We start from the raw sequence: 13,536 nt of genomic DNA, 5'->3' as shown, positions 1-13,536 counted from the left end.
TTTTAAATGGATTTATTTAAGCTAAAAAAATTATAGTGATTATATTAGAAATCAGTTGACTAAACCACAGAATAAACATAGAATAAAGAGCATGAATGCATTTGCGTTTATTTATTGTGAACTGACGTCACCTGTAGAAAATGTATATTGACATTTAGTCGTCAGTGAACTTTAGAATGTCTACTAATAAACTGTGTGACCTAAGGTGGTCTGTCTGAGAACCTGCCCCGCAAAAAAGTACATGGAAAATCACAAGGACATATAATAGTTTTAGTCACTGGTGAGACATGATGATGAAAGAGTAAATAAGTAACCACACTTTTACATTTTAACAACCAGAGAATGAGCTTTAGTGTTGTCAAGGTTCTTTTGCATTTATGATGTGTAGTTATTAGACTGAGTTACAGTGGGTTTTTTATGTGTGTCAAAACAAATAGTCTCATCTTTACTGACGTCATAATGACTCAACAACACAACAACATGAGGTGTTTCTGAGGTTTCACAACATTATCATTCCAATGAATGTAATACAGATAATCCTTGAATAAAAAGAGGCCCTATAATCTATGAACCTAATCTCTGCCTCGTGAAAATGCTGTTTATATTGCACATATTATAATCATAGAATTATACAATCTGATTAAGATAATATAATAGATTTCTACTGATGCTTTACTTTTCAACATTTTCACTTGTAACTGTGTGATGTATTTTTACAGTGAAGAATTAGTTGGCTGATTTATTACTTATTGACAACCCTATTATTTATTTCCGGAATACCAGAGCAGAGATGTTGGGTAAGACAAGACAGAAATCTGTCACTCCCCATTATGTGCAGTGTGACGCGTCCACGGATCAAAAACCCGCCACATCTGATATGAATAATTTTGATTTAATTTTTATGATTTGTAAAATATTTCGATTGATTTAAAGATTTATGTATCACTTTTAATGCACATTCTGGAATTGTTTCCCATTGATTTCCCCCAAAACATATGATATTATCCATATGCTTTTACTAATTGTCAGCAGAGATTGTTAATAATGATTCATTTTTATATTTATTTCTTACATCATTGTTATCACAGTGTTGAAAAATCTTTTTGATTGTTAAAATCCGATTTTCTCTGCATTTTCTGACCAAAACCGGAAGCCAGTTGTTTTTTTTTTTTGTTATTGCCAAACCGGAAATTAGAATCGACACCTCTCTCGTCGCTCTCTTTTAATCTTTGTATACTTATACGACACCGGCTTCCTGAAGGACGGTTAGAAAGAAGAATACTCACCTGTTATTGTTTATCCAGTCATCCAGTTATTTATTCATCTGATTCAGTGAGTTGAACAACTAACCGCATTATCCTTGGACGTTGACTTCGACATAAATTGCTAGATTACGTTTTGTTTTGGTAGGTTTGCATTAACTTCCGGTGTTTTATTACGACCTCCTTTTCCGAAGCACATTAACTAACCAGCAAAACCGTTATTGACGTTGATGTTAATACACTGCAGATTTGGATTATTCATGTTAAAGGTTTTCAAATGTTGGGATAATGAACTAGCTAATACATAACAATGACACTGTGAAAAGATGTCGCCAAAGTCATATAGTGTATTTTCGAAGCTAAATTGTAAAATTATGTAATGTGGCCAAGATAATCTCTTTCAACATCATTATTTTCTCTTAAACACAAAGGGAGAAAAGCCATAACGACGTGTACGACTGGTGTCATTGTAAATAATGTATTGTCCTTATTCTTAGTTATATAGTCATATATACTGTTATAGTAGCCGTCACTGGGTTATAGCTTAAATTATGTTTGTGTTACTCTCTAGCAAAGTAAAAGGGTGTTTATGGTAACAAAAGGACAAAAATAAAAAAAATAACACTATACAATAACATTTATTAATCATGTATTAATCCCTGCTGTTTAGTAACAAACCATTAATTAGATTTCATTTGTTACCAGGCTGCTATTTACATCCCCGGGTAGTGTTAGTACCACCAAATCTTAATATTTTTTTTTAAATTACTAACTTGATATCATAATGATGGTAATTATAAGATTAAGTTAAAATGTGCATTTATTAAAAGCTGATATTCGGATCATAAATAACATACATGCTGAATCTGAGGATGTAGCTGCTCAAAAGTTGAAAATATTCTGTGGCCCACCAAAAGTATTTCCATATACATATAAACAACATTTGACAAGTAAATTATAATCCCTCTTTGTTGACCGTTCACGACCCCCCTGCAAAATCTTCATGGCCCATATTTTGTGAATCACTGTACTAAACATTAATTAAGCAGAATATTCGAACTCTTTACAAAATGTGCCTTGTTATAGACAGCAACCGTTCAGCTGGTATAATGCATGTGATGCATTATAATTGTACACACTCTATAACAGCATATTTAATGATGTGTTTTCTTTTATTTACGTTTTCTATGGTTGTAGGTGACACCGACAGACGCAGCCACATCATGTAAGAGCCTGTCAAATACATCACTTGTGGTGGAGAGTGCAGTGGTATTACTTTTGATGTGAAATGTGTGAATGTTTCCCTTTTTGAATTTTAAAGGTCAGGATTAAAATATCACATGTCACTGCCGGTGGCTGTGGGTGTCCTGGTGGTCGGCCTCCCATACTCCATCTCTCTTGTTGCCCAGTGGGCTTATGGATGGCCCAATAAGCCTGGATATAAGAAGTACATAGAAGCTCTAAAACCAAGGTAAAATAAATGTTATGTTTGGCTTAGTGTTTTTACTCATTAAGATAAGATTTTAATTCAGTTTTTTTCAACTTTTGTTGTCTCCGTCAGGCGAATATACTGTTTGACCATAGCTGTCCTGGAAAGTCTCAAATATCTGCAGTATGGGAGACTTTACTTTCAGGGGAAGTCGTGGTACACGAATGACAACAATCATATGCATTGTGAAAAAGTGAGTTTTTTTTATTAACCGTAAGTCTGTGTGAATGTGTGTTTCAGACGTGTCATGAAATACCTAAAATACTACAGCTTCATTCTCTGCACTTTTCAATCTCTTTGATTGTATTTCTTTATTCCAACTGACCTTATAATTGAATCATGCATGCTCGAGTCCAAAAACATGCAGATGTGGGGATTATTATTATTCATTGACTTAAATAACCACAGGTGTGAGTGTGAGTGTGAGAGTGGATGGTTGTTTGTCTCTATATGGCTAAAATTTCCGTCTCAATGCTTTGTAGGCCATTGTCTTTGGTCGTCGAGGCAACAAGCTGGACTTCTACCACCCACCAAACAAGCCTGAAGGTGCTCCTGCCCCGCTGGTAGTTTTCATCTATGGGGGTGCGTGGGGATCAGGAGAAAGAGCCACATACTGTCTGCTGGCCAGACAAATGGCTGAAGAACTGAATGCAGCTGTCATTTGTCCAGATTACTGCACCTATCCAAAGGTAGGGAAACGACACAGACACACTATTGTCGTTCCAATTATTTGATTTGTAGAGCGTGAATGATGACTACTGTGTTCATTCCACAGTGGTAACTCAAACAGCAGGTTGTTAACTGAAAGTATGAATGTTTTGTGTGGTTATCTGAAGTGATTCTGGGTTTAATCTGATTCACAGGGGAATGTTTTAGGAATGGTACAAGATATCGCTGACTGCTTGGTCTGGGCCCAAGAGAGCGGACAGAAGTTCAACTTTGACAAAGTAAGAAATATTTTGAACTGCTCTGTGGAAATTACGAAAAACTATCGGAGTATAAAGGGAAAATGTACTATTTAGGATTAACCCAAAAAGCTGACAACTTTTGTTGAGCGTTCAGTTATATAAATCCAGCAAGATGTGCAGAATTCAACTTTACTAAAATCCCTTTTTTATGTGGTAAGTGCAGTCATGTTTTAACTGAACTTGAAAGCATAATTCAATTTCTACTGTTCGACTATTTCTAAAATGTTGCATTTGTACATGTATGTATGGGGAAAATGTTTGAATGAACTATATGAACTATGAACTGTGAACTACATCAACAAGGCAATCAGAGATGGCAGACTTCACCCCATTCAGGCAACAAGCCTCTGTGGGTCACCTGAGAGGCAGACTCTACTACTGTGTGGCTGTTGGACTTCACTGTTGTTGTTGTTGTTATGTGTTTGCTTGTTGATTCTTTTTGGAAGAGAGCTCAGGACAGCATTGTAGGTGGCTGATAGTTGGTGTCTTAGTCTGTTGAGTGATGATTTCTCAAGTCTAAAACTCCCAGATGGATGTCTAAATACATCCCATTCATGAGGCTTCTGTTGCCAATTTTCTGCTGTAGAATTTGTCCCCCAATTGAATTTTGCATCCACGAAAAGCATCCTCGGAAGCCTGGGTAGCTCAGTTGGTAGAGCATCAGACTTTTGATCTGAAGGTCCAGGGTTCAAGTCCCTGTTCAGGTGGAGTTGTGGTCTCTAAGATATTCTACTCCTCTCCTACTCCATGGGGTGAAGTAATTATGAATTTTCTGCTGGAATTGAATGGGTCAGTGTTAGTGAGTAACAACAGTAAGTGACACTTCAGGACTGGCAGTAGACAGGTGGAGAAATGTTCCTCTACTTTTTGGTGTGTTTTTATACATTTGATGGTTTAATGAGAACATCCTGGTGTGTTTTCACACTGTTCTAAGGACATGTTGGTGTTTTTTGTTGTTTTTTTTTTTTAACTCTGCAATGTCCTGTTTTGTATGGAGAGGATGTTGTTGCAATGAGGTAAAAAAACACATTTTACTAATCAGGTGAAACCCAATACTCACTGTCTCTAAACATAAACATAGTCAGGAAATGTCATGCTCACACATATTTGTGGTTTGCAGAAATGTACAAGTGGCACATAGTATCCTGCTGACTGGGCTGATATTTTGTCATTTTTGCTTTGACATTTATTCATTCATTGTCAACTGCTTTATCCTCTACATGAGGGTCACAGGGAGCTGGAGGTAATCTCAGCTGGGGCAAAAGGCAGGGTACACCCTGGCCCTCAGACATATTGACCTTTTTTTGCCATCCTTAGTCATATAGTGTTCATGGTAGAAAACCTGTCGTCATGTCTTGTTTTTTTTGTTTTTTACAGGACAGTGTCGTGTTAATTGGCCACTCAGCAGGTGCACACCTGTGTGCTTTGACCACGCTGTTTCTCACCGACACAAGAGAGGAGCTGTTCATTGAGGCCAATAAACAACGGGATGTTACAATGGCGATCAAAGGAGTTATTGGTAAGGATGACTAAAAACAGCGCATCACAGTTACAACTATGTATTATCATAAAGGAAACAAAGCTGAAATCTGTCGTATATCCGGGACAGGTCTGAGTGGCGTGTACAACATCATGGACCACTATGAGCATGAGCAGAAGCGAGCAGTTGAATACGTGTCCACTATGCACAAAGCCATGAATGGAGAGGAAAACTTTCCATACTACTCACCATCACACTCACTAGAAACACTCAGCCAGGACAAACTTAACAGGTGAGGATAATATTCAATAGGTCATTTATTGGTATCAACAACAATTATATTTAAATCTGTTCTATCTGTACTAATACGAGCACTTTTGAGTGATGGTCGTCTTCTTTTTTTTAATTTCTGCCAGGGTGCCTCCGTTTGCTCTGCTCCATGGGACCAGTGACACTGTCGTTCCCGTTGAATCGTCCACAAAGTTCTCTGAACTCCTCACCTCGCTGTCAGTGAAGGTGTCACTTTACCTGCTGCCGAGAGTCAATCACGTTGAGATTGTGACTGACCTCATGGCATCAGACAGACGCTTCTACCATCCCATCTACAGCTGTGTCAAACAGGAGTACAGGAAACTGACGGGAACCTGCTGACGTCAGTCACCGTCAAAGACATTTTAACTGCTCATTCCTTACTAATATTAAATGATTGTGCCACTTAACAGTATCTACTCTTAATACCTCATAATGACTCGTTTTTAGCCTGGATGTTTTTGGTTGTGATCCCATTAAATGTGAACTGAAGAGACTGCAGTGCATATGTCTTGGAGAGGTTTCACCCACACTACAGTGTACACAAATAAGTAAACTTGAAATTAATTAATTTTAACCATACACATAAAACTAAGTCTTAATCCTTAAAAAAAAGATAGAAAACAAAAAAAACACCTTATAGTTGTGAGGACCTGTAAAATATAACGATGGGGTTTGAACCAAAATGTGTATCATCATGTATTAAGTTTTATATATAGATAAACTATATATAAAAAATTACTTGTTGTTGTTGCATTTATGAAGTTTAAGAACTATACAAAAAGAAAACACCAAAAAAATAGGCCTGTCATGAAATAAACCACATAATGTTGTTGATCTATTTCAGTCCTTCTGTATTTGTGGAAAATTGATCTTCTATTATCAATAGTTTATATCTATTGATATAAAGTAACCCACTTTGAAATAATCAAAACAGTGTTTAGATTGTATGTAGTTCATGCTCGAGAAAAGGAAAGCATCTTATTGCACTGAAAGTGCAAAACAAAATTCCAAGGTTAGATGGACAGTTGATCAGAGTGAGCACATGCAAACTTCACACAGAAACGTCCTAGACCAGTAATCAAACCCAAGCACCTCTTTGCTGTGAGGCAACAGTGCTAACCACTAAGCCAAAAAGCTATATTTGTGTGATATGTGGGTGCAAAGATGGACAGTACTCCAAATATGCACTTTACTTTATTTCAATGTTGGGAATGGTTTATCTTATTTCAAACACACAAGCAAAAGACAAATAAAAAGAAAACAGATTACATCTACAGGCAGATTATATGTGGAGTTGTCCTCAAGAACTCTCAGTTTGGATTTAAAAAACGTTAAACTCAGTTAATGTCTAGGCTTTCTGCAACATATTCCGTGCATAATATGCAGAATGCAGATGTTACCTGCAGTAGCCTTGCAGTCGTCCACTACCAGCAATTTCGTCCTCCACAAAAGAGATATTTTCCACCAAGTCTGTGTGATTCTTTATTCGAAACAGTTTCTTCTACAATCTTTAAAGTCCTAATGCTGATGATAATGTGGTGTTGATGCGCCAAAAAGATTAGTTTGTTCTTTCTTTCAACAGTTTGGTCCTAAATACTCCATCGTATAAGAGGTGTCCAATTTGAAAGAAAAAAATGAAATAGAATAAATAAATAAATAAAAATAAAAACACTGCAGAGGGCGGAAGAGCCACATGGGGCTGTAGAGCCGCAGGTTGTAGACCCCTGGCCTAACAAAACATGTACACACACACACACACACACACACACACGAGGCGGAGTCAAACACAGGTCTGGTCCACTTCACTGCCTCCTCGCTTCAGTTCAGTACAGCCGGGTTTTGCTGCTGCAGACGTCGGCTCGTCCTTTCACTACTTTGAGTGATTTAAAGAAGTCGGTGTTTGACGAGAAGAAGCTACGGCAGCTGTGAAAATATGTAACTGTGACAAACAGTCCGCTGACATCAGTGTTTGCACCGGGAGAACAAGAAGACGAACATGGACTCTTCTGTGGAGACAAACGCCCGGAGGAAGTTGTGGATAGTCGGTCTCCTCTGGTGGTCGCTCGTGGTCGAACTGGCGTCGGGAGGTAACTATTTTTTTTTTTTTTTTATCAATGAAAACAAACAAATGATGAACTTATGTGCTGCGTTCAATGACGACTTTGTTAATGTTAAGACCGCCGGGTTTCCTCCTGTGTGTGGAGTTCAGTGAGGTAACACGGTGTATGTCCTGAAGGTAACTCGAGATTTCCAGGTTATAACAACTCCAACATAATCATTAACATTTTTTTCTGACTCGTATTTCCTTCATATGTGAGTTACAGCTCTATTTCTGCACCAGCGTGTGTGTGTGTGTGTGTGTGTGTGTGTGTGTGTGTGTGTGTGGTAAAAGCATGCTTAGTGTCACTTTACTGAGGATTATTATTAAATGATTTCTGTGCGTGCTGTTGAATTACTGTAAACCTGCTGTGCAACAGGGTTAAATGTGGATAGGCAGCCTGGTTGCAGTGTCACATTTAATTTCAGCAACAGCACCAAGTCTTTTTATTTTTAAATATACATATGAATTATAGTATCTCTCAATAGTGATGTTTGTGTCTTGTACACATTGTGACATGCACAAATCCCTCCAAACATTCTCATGGACACAGTTCAAACATTAATGCCCCTGATAAAAGAGAAATCACTCTTTGAATGCAGTGTTTATTCATTTGTCCAATGGGTGTGCCTCATGGATCAATGTTGGGGATTTCATATTTTGTGTTTTGTTCACTGATGACTTAAATACCTTATTTAAATAAATACTTTTATCTAGTATAGATGGACAAAGCCTATTAAAACTTACATCTGTTCTCTGGGAAACTGTATCACTACACGTAAAGAGGTGTAGCATTCATAAAAAGAATATATTAGTATTATTATTCATTTTTATTTAACCAGTGAGAACCCACTGAGATTGAAATTTCATTTCCAAGTGTGACCTGACTGAAGAGGTCAGCAGCACACGTCATAGTAAATATTAGAGATTTAGGAGACAGGTTACAAACAATCATTTTGACAAAAACAATAATGCAACAGTGTATAAAGTTTGCTTGGCATTTAAAGTGCAGGAGTTAAGGTCACGGTAATAAATCAAATCACTGTTTACTGGTTCTTAGTTGTCTATTAAGGGACAGAGAAAGGTGTTATATTGATGGATGTAGCGGCTCTAATTGACTTTTAATTATGCAGTGTTTCCATCGTGGTACAGTACAGTATGGTAAAGCCCATTACTCTGGTACCCCAAAGGGAAGGGCACCGAAAAATAGAACAGTTAGGGCCAGTTGTTTAAGTATTATTGCTAATGGTAACGCAAATAACTACTGTACCAAACCGAACCATTCCACTCAGTGGTAACACGCCATTAGTGACCTGTTTGTTTGTGTTGTGGTGGTTGTTTTTTGTATTGTCGGTTTTTATGATGTAACTATAAACTATAAAGGATATTTACTATATTAATCTAAGTAAGTCATAGAAAGTCTATACACATCACAGAACAGAGTACAAACATGGTGTGTAAATGCTTAAGATTATGCACTCATATCCTGGATTAAAAAATTAACCTCATATTTTATTTCACTATCAGAGTTTTCAGGCCTTTGATTTCTCATGACTGAGACATTGAGATTATTTCAGACATGCCAATATGACATAACTTTTAACATTCTGCTAATTTTAGAATTTATAATGACAACAATGAACTTATTTTATGTTTATTTTAAAATGCATAATTTATTGTTTAATTATGGCTAGTATTTATATTATTTTGTGCATGCAGGGTGCACACACACACACACACACACGCTCAATGGGAAATGTAGTGAAAGCACCCACAGCACTCTCACCTTATCAGAGGCAGCAGCAGAGACGGGCCTGTGATGCCCACTGCACTGGAAGAACTATCTGACTGTGACAATGGCACACTCAAATGAATTCAAGAAAATGGACAGTCACTGCTGTGCTTCAGGACCTAAGGGAAATTTTTTTTTTTTGCTTAGCGTCAGATGTAAATTATTTACATCTGTGTGGACTTTCATTAGGTTGATTTGAGTGTGAATATGTGTCATCTATAGTCAGTGTTCCTCTGCATTGTCCGCTTGAGGACAATCTGGAATTATTTCTCTGTGTGACTCATACTCGGCCTATAACTACAATATAGACAGTCGCTATATCTCAGTGCATCACATCCTTGAATGTGTACATCCTGTGTGTTCACTTCACCTTGTAAAACAAGTCTTTGCTAAAAAGATCCACATCTCAGCCACGCTTTCCCTAACAGCAACAGAGCGCTATGACAGGCTACAAAAAAACAAGAACACACAAAGAGACAATTCAGTCAAGTTGCATCTCTAGTTAGTTGTATAAACTGAGCACACAGGCAGTGACAAGTGCTGGTCTTGCCCCTCAAATTAACTGTAAGGTGTTCACTAAAAGGTCACTGTGGCTTTGTTCTTGGAGGAGCGATTTGTAAAGTCTCCCAAAAGAAATGTCGTAGCTGTACAGAAAGTGCCCCTGCAGACACAAAGATTACAGAACAACCTTCAAACAGCCTGTTTCTGCCTCCGAAGGACCACTCTATAAGTGTTCACTGGTATGTGCATGTGTGGGCATTGCTTTCTTCAGGTCTACTGTGCTCTTTCATCATCACAACCCCAACACATCACCATGTGTGCAGATGAAAACGTCAACAAATATTCTTTCTACCATGATATTGCCATCTTTCTACAGCTTTCTAAGAATCCAGTCGCTTATAATCAACGAGACTGTTAGAAAACAAACAAATAAAACACGGCGCGCTGTCACGACATGAGCGTCATGTTTGGCGAACACCACCGAAATACAATTGCGCATGCATGTCCATCCTTGTGATTTTATGAGGAGATGTTGTTGCTTTCCTCATGACTAGTTTTGGAAAGGCTTCCTTCCTGTTATGTACACAGAGCCAGTCAGATGAATGAACATGTTGTATAAATGAGAAGGGACAACAAATTCAGTCTGAGTTGGGGTCAGAATAAGGATAAAAATAACTTGTGTCCCTATGGAACCATTTTTTGTTATTTTAGCAGAACATTAAGTAAGCTTCACACACAAAGACTTATTAATAATGATGCACTGGATAGATGATGATAATTAATTTAATACAGCACACACTAGAATTAGATTACTTGACTGCATTCGTTATGATACACAGAGTAAAGAAAACTATTTATATGCTATGTACATCCGTAGGTTCAGTCTTGAGATGAATGTTTGGTAAAATAAGCACCAAAAAATACATTTAGTAAAATTTGTGATTTGTGACGTTCCCTCGACAACATTTTGCTGATTATAAAAGTGTTTATTGAAAAATGAACAAATATATTTTAGTTAAAAGATGTGCACATTTTAATAATAGAATTAGAGGGGGAATATTGAGTTGCAGTGTTCAGTTAATAATCAATAGTTGATCAAAAGAAAATTGATTGGCTACTAATTTAATAAATTGTTCATTAATTATACTTCAAGCAAAAATGCAGCAGCTTCACTAGTTTCATCCCTTAAGTATAAGAATGTGCTGTGCTTTATATGACAAAAGCTGATGATCAGAAGAAATACGATATTTGGGAGGAAGTCACGTTGTATTTACAGAAGAGTAATGATCATTTTGACTTGCATTTTCTTTTCTACACATTTCTGGCTTTTTATAGACTATAGATAGAATGATATAATGATCATCAGAACTTTGAGCAGAATAAAAGATGATAAGAGTAATTTGTCAGCCTTAGTTGTTTTAGTTATGTTTGCTGAGAGGAAAGAAATGTGGTCTACAGCAGTTCTGTGTATTGCTACTGAATTACTGAATTTAATTCCAATTCACGCGGTCCTGATTTGATTTGATGTCTGATTTGATTTAATATAGATTTTTCAGTTTCCTTGGTTATAAAAAAGACTGATAAACACAGAACTATAGCATTTTAAGACTTGTTTAAAATAAACCTTTAAATTATTACCTGTTGAGATTTGTGTTGTATATTATTTATAAATAAATAAATAAAATGACTTGCTGAGTTGGGATCTGATATTTTCAGTGTCATAACTGAGTTTTCGGATACATCGAGATTGATATACAGTAAAATGTATGTCAGCTTCTGATTAATAACAGCACATTGGCATGACCGAAGGGCCATTTGCATGCTTTACTGCTTTAACTTGCCACACAGTCCATACAGCTTGTGTTTGATTAAGCAATTGCGTCATTATAACCCTTTTAATGTACACTAACAGATGCTCGATCAGCTCGATTACTCTGTAGCTTCACCACGTCAGTCACTGTGGCCCATTAGCAGTGAGCTGCGCTTGCCCTCAGGTCATATACTCCAAATAAATCAGATGGATTGGAAATGTCTGAGAAAAGGATGTCTGTTGTCAACCTTTGATAAGGCTATGGGACTATGGCACTCATAATAAACTAAACTGGTCGTGCCCGGGCACAGAGGCTCAGATGAGAAAGCTTCAGAGTATGTTATTCCAGATTACAGGGTGATGCAAAATGGCAGGGGGGGTGAGGTAGAAGAAACAGCTGGGTCCGTCTGCCAAGCCGTTTCTGGAACATGGGGCTATAGACAATGTGGGAACGTCAGAGCCTTTCATGTTCAGGTTGAAGGTTCCTGTCAGAGCAGGACAGGCCCAAACATGTCTGGCTTCCTGAGCCACATCCACTACCTTAGTTTTGATGCTGGGGCTGTGCCATTATTGTCAAATGACTTTTTAATGAAAAAATCATATATTTCATTGTCATACTTCTGAACAGTCTATGAACAGTATATGAGCAACTTTCTCCTAAAGCCACAAACAACCTGAAACACAAACCTGCAATTCTGGCACAGGAGTTTAGTTTCATGCTCAACGTGGTCATTATACTATAGGTAAAGCTTTAACAGTCATAATTATACTTACACTGTACTTGAATGCATGTAAACCATTACAGTTGAGCGGAAAAGTACAAACAACCCTAGCCCACCAGGAAGGCTAAGCTGAGCACATAAAGAGTCTTACAAGCATTCTTTAAGTCAGGGGGGTGTAATTTGTGTGTGTGTGTTTGAGAGAGAGAGAGAGGGGAAGATATTATCACTCGCTTTTCTCTACTTGTGAAGAACAGCCAGGATGATAATTAGCCTGGGTTTTTTATCCAAATGTCAAATGTTGGCTTTATAAAGACCACAATGCTCGACTTGACTTGCTCTGTGTTTACAGTTGTCACCACTGCTGAAGTTTATGTTCCAATGCTTCCACATTCTTCACTTGATTTGAATGACTATGATGCAAAAAGACGATTTAACAACCCTTAAAAAGGCTGTGAACACCACATTAGACCATATGACTTTCCCTGTAGTTCTCTCTTTGTGTTATAACCCCCCCCCCCCCCCATCTCTCTCTTATGTCTCTTTTTGCAGCTTCCTTCTATGGGGACGGCTTTGTTCAGCTCAAGGCATCTGAGTCGTCCAACCATAACACACTACGCGTTCGCTTCCGAACGTCCAGCACCAATGGCCTGTTGTTTCTTGCTGCCAGCCAGACCCACCACCTCCTACTGGAGCTCCATGCCGGTTGCCTCCAGGTTGGTACATCCATGGCCCCAGCACATAAGCATATGCGTTTCAGCCACAGCGTACATGAATGCACACGTGCACGCACTGCACATGAACGTGCAAGCCGCTGATGCAGATCTGTGTGCTCGACCTGATATGTGCTCACAGTAGACACACAAACCTGGACCACCTTGAGCTATAGTTCCATCGCAGCTGACAGTGTCAGTCTCTCAGCACAGTAACTCAAGCAGACAAGTCTGCATGGTGTGAGCTGTGGTGGAGGTGGTGGTGTGAGTGTTGACTCCATAAAGCCATGGAGCCAAAGTCATGTTACAGTGGCAACTAGGAAATAACAAAGCCAGTCAAATGATTCTTTTCTATTGTTTTTATTTTTTTAATAAGTCATAAAATGATAAAA

At 37.9% G+C, this 13,536-nt stretch overlaps 2 protein-coding genes and 1 non-coding gene across 4 annotated transcripts in view; all 3 read left to right on the top strand.

Annotated features, from left to right (window-relative positions):
- Positions 1 to 1,244: 1,244 nt before the first annotated feature.
- On the top strand, positions 1,245 to 6,004 carry si:dkey-193c22.1 (uncharacterized protein LOC567837 homolog). 2 transcript variants are annotated; one of them, XM_058636426.1, is made up of 9 exons: positions 1,245 to 1,406; positions 2,460 to 2,487; positions 2,584 to 2,733; positions 2,824 to 2,944; positions 3,234 to 3,440; positions 3,615 to 3,698; positions 5,097 to 5,238; positions 5,329 to 5,491; positions 5,616 to 6,004. In XM_058636426.1, coding segments are annotated over exons 2-9 (1,104 nt in total). In that variant the 5' UTR covers positions 1,245 to 1,406; positions 2,460 to 2,485; the 3' UTR covers positions 5,851 to 6,004. The 2 variants fall into 2 exon arrangements, with proteins under 2 accessions (XP_058492409.1, XP_058492410.1); XM_058636427.1 differs by having other exon boundaries at positions 1,248 to 1,332.
- Positions 4,354 to 4,426, top strand: trnak-uuu (transfer RNA lysine (anticodon UUU)). The gene has a single exon. It is a non-coding gene; the product is annotated as a tRNA-Lys (tRNA).
- A 1,327-nt stretch (positions 6,005 to 7,331) lies between the features above and the next one.
- The window catches only part of cspg4ba (chondroitin sulfate proteoglycan 4ba), a 31,057-nt gene continuing 24,852 nt past the window's right edge, over positions 7,332 to 13,536 (top strand). Inside the window, exons 1-2 of the mRNA XM_058636627.1 lie at positions 7,332 to 7,598; positions 12,984 to 13,147. Of these exons, the coding sequence (XP_058492610.1) occupies positions 7,508 to 7,598; positions 12,984 to 13,147 (255 nt within the window). The 5' untranslated portion in view covers positions 7,332 to 7,507. The remainder of the gene's footprint in view (positions 7,599 to 12,983; positions 13,148 to 13,536) is intronic.

This window comes from Solea solea, chromosome 8 (assembly GCF_958295425.1).
Source record: "Solea solea chromosome 8, fSolSol10.1, whole genome shotgun sequence".
Lineage (NCBI taxonomy): Eukaryota > Metazoa > Chordata > Actinopteri > Pleuronectiformes > Soleidae > Solea > Solea solea.
The sequence above is the reverse complement of the archived record's forward strand: the minus strand, read 5'-3'. Positions and strand labels throughout refer to the sequence as shown.